Source organism: Spermophilus citellus, assembly GCF_964194105.1.
Source record: "Spermophilus citellus genome assembly, chromosome: 15".
Taxonomy (NCBI): Eukaryota; Metazoa; Chordata; class Mammalia; order Rodentia; family Sciuridae; genus Spermophilus; species Spermophilus citellus.
The window spans coordinates 94937275-94939774 of NC_138195.1; the positions used below are offsets into that span (position 1 = coordinate 94937275).

The 2500-nt window shown below is 50.2% G+C and overlaps 1 protein-coding gene across 14 annotated transcripts in view; it reads right to left on the reverse strand.

Annotated features, from left to right (window-relative positions):
• Positions 1 to 2500, reverse strand: part of EBF3 (EBF transcription factor 3) — a 117396-nt gene that overhangs the window by 12512 nt on the left and 102384 nt on the right. For all 14 annotated transcript variants that reach the window (XM_081267456.1, XM_081267453.1, XM_081267450.1 and 11 more), the window contains exon 11: positions 40 to 128. In XM_081267456.1, the coding sequence (XP_081123582.1) occupies positions 40 to 128 (89 nt within the window). The remainder of the gene's footprint in view (positions 1 to 39; positions 129 to 2500) is intronic.

Here is a 2500-nt window from a genome sequence, read left to right on the forward strand (position 1 = left end):
GGCCTCACCTGCGCAGGGCGCCACGCGCTCTTTACTAACCTTGGGTAACCTTTCGGGATCACCCGGATGTCTGGGGATCACTTTCTGCAACCTCTGGAAGCCGTAATCTATGGTTGGTTCATTAAGGGCTGCAACAGGACACAAAAACGTAGATCAGGTTAATTACGGTTACGTCGTCCGCCGAGCGGTTACCGCATGCTCTCACACACGGGTCTGGGTCTCCTTCTCGGACACTTTCTAAGGCAAGCACCCTTGAACACCAGCTCCAGCTGAAGGAACAGATTCCCCCCTTTCTTTTGCACATAAAAGCAATGATTATTTCTAATCTATAATTAGACTGGAAGAAAGTCGAAGGGTGACTCAATATATTGTAAAAATGGTGGTGCAGTCACAAAGTGACAGGTCTTGGGGCCATACGCAGCCATCACCACCGCTGTGATGTGATGACTGCATCTCGCCGTGCCTTCCACACTGGCCAGGGATTTATGGGAAACTGGCAATTATGACATATGTCCGGCTATTGCTAGCCTCAGATTTATCCCTGTGGTCCTTTTTTGTCTCGCATATTGCCTGAGCACAGACCAGGCAGGAGGAGCACTTATTCTTGCAAAGCTTTAATAATCTGTGAATGGCTGACTACAAACTGATGTAGAGGACTATCATTCTACAGCTGCAACCCACCAGCCCCATGAAATTGCCGGCCACAAATAGTAATTAATCTTTTTATCCCTCAAATTGTAATTTTGACTATGAACTGTGCTCGGCCATAAATCAGCCGCACATGCGCCGTGTACAGTGCATGAATCACGGCCAGGACTCTGTCCGCCTGCACACACTGTGTTTAACAAGCTTTCTAAGGAGCCATCGGGCTTTATTATGGCTCTGCCTGACTCCAACAAAAACTGAGCCCGGAGGCCCAGGGACGCGAGTTAAGATGAAAATACTTATTAGGGTACAGTACTTCTGGATGTAGATAGCGTTTTCTGTGGAGTAACTCTGCGGTGCATGGTGCGACATAAATCAGAAGGTTTTCGGAGACTAATAAGACCTGCCGCCATCTATTCATTACTCCGCCTGCAATTTGGGCCATCATTCATTAGTAATTTGATGATTACCACCACCCAACCCGGCAGGTCTGTGGAGTGCAGGGGAACACAAAGGCCACCACTTCCTAAGAGGAAGGTTAGGGGCTGCCTTTGAAAAAGCTCTCCACAGTAATTGGTCACCGTTATCCTCGAGTGTTGGGGCTGTGGGCGCATCTCGTAAGCAACGCAGGAAGCCTGGCACGCACACTCAATAACACGCCTGCAAGTTGAGGACCACAATATGATTTGACATTCCATCCTACATCCCAGAGACAAAGGTCCGCACAGGAATGTGAAGTAAGACATTTTCTTGTTAATAAAGCATTGATCCGACGTATTGATTTTACATGACATGGCTTTTGCTGGGATTTTGCCCTCTTTTTTCTTTGCAAATAGTAAAGCTCTTCAAAATGCCTTGGTGTGTGTGACATGGCAAAATTTCTAACTCTCTGTGATGTAAATTCTATATGTGTAAAACCACTTCATAATCAGACCATTAATCATCAGAAGCTGTCAGCATTGACTTGGGGGACAATTTGTCACGTCTCTGCCTGGGCCTGGGCAAGGGTGTCAGGCAGAAGCACAGCTTGGGCATCAGGGCAGATGGGCGGCTGCTGTGGCCTCACCAAGTGACGGTCCAAAAAGGATTAAAGGGTTAGGTTTCCTGGTCAGGGAACAAAAATGGTGGCCCTGTGCATTCCTAACATGTCAGGTCTCTCCTCTCTCCCAGCTAATCGCCATGACTGCTGGACTTAATGAATCGGCCTGATGAAAGGTGATCAGAGAAGATAGATGGGCGGCCGTTATTGATTTCATGCAAATGCCCCCGACAGGTGATAGACGCTTTAATGCAAGCTTTCAGAAGCTTTATGACTTGTGATAACCATACATTCTCTTTCTCCTTCCATGACCAAAAATATCTTAAAGCAGCAGGAAAACGAGGGCACCTTTCACCTCTCCATTCAGCCGGAAGCAGATCAGTGCCGTGCCCGCAAGGCCTGGAACAGGCACCAAGTTCAGAGGAGAGGTGTGGGTGCCACGGCAGGTCTCGGCCAGGCCAGGCGGGGCCTCAGGAAGGGCTGGGGCTGTGGCTCCAGCTCGAATCCCCACCCAGAGGCTTGGTTGCCGGAAGCCCAACGAATTACATGGAGGTATGACATGCGCTCCCAGGGCTGGGTGTTCTGCTCTCTGAGCAGCTGTCATCTGCAGAGCCCCCCGGCCTCCACGAGACCCTGCCCACGGGTGGGCAGCCCGTCTGGCCCGCAGCCCTCCGAACTACACGGAGCCCGTCCCTACCAAGCACCTGGAGAAGAAGGACTTGCCGAGACTTCACTGGCAAATTCTGCAACCAGGGGGAAAGCAGCGAGCCTCATATACGTCTCATAAACCCTCACTGTGGAGTTTACAGCCGGGAG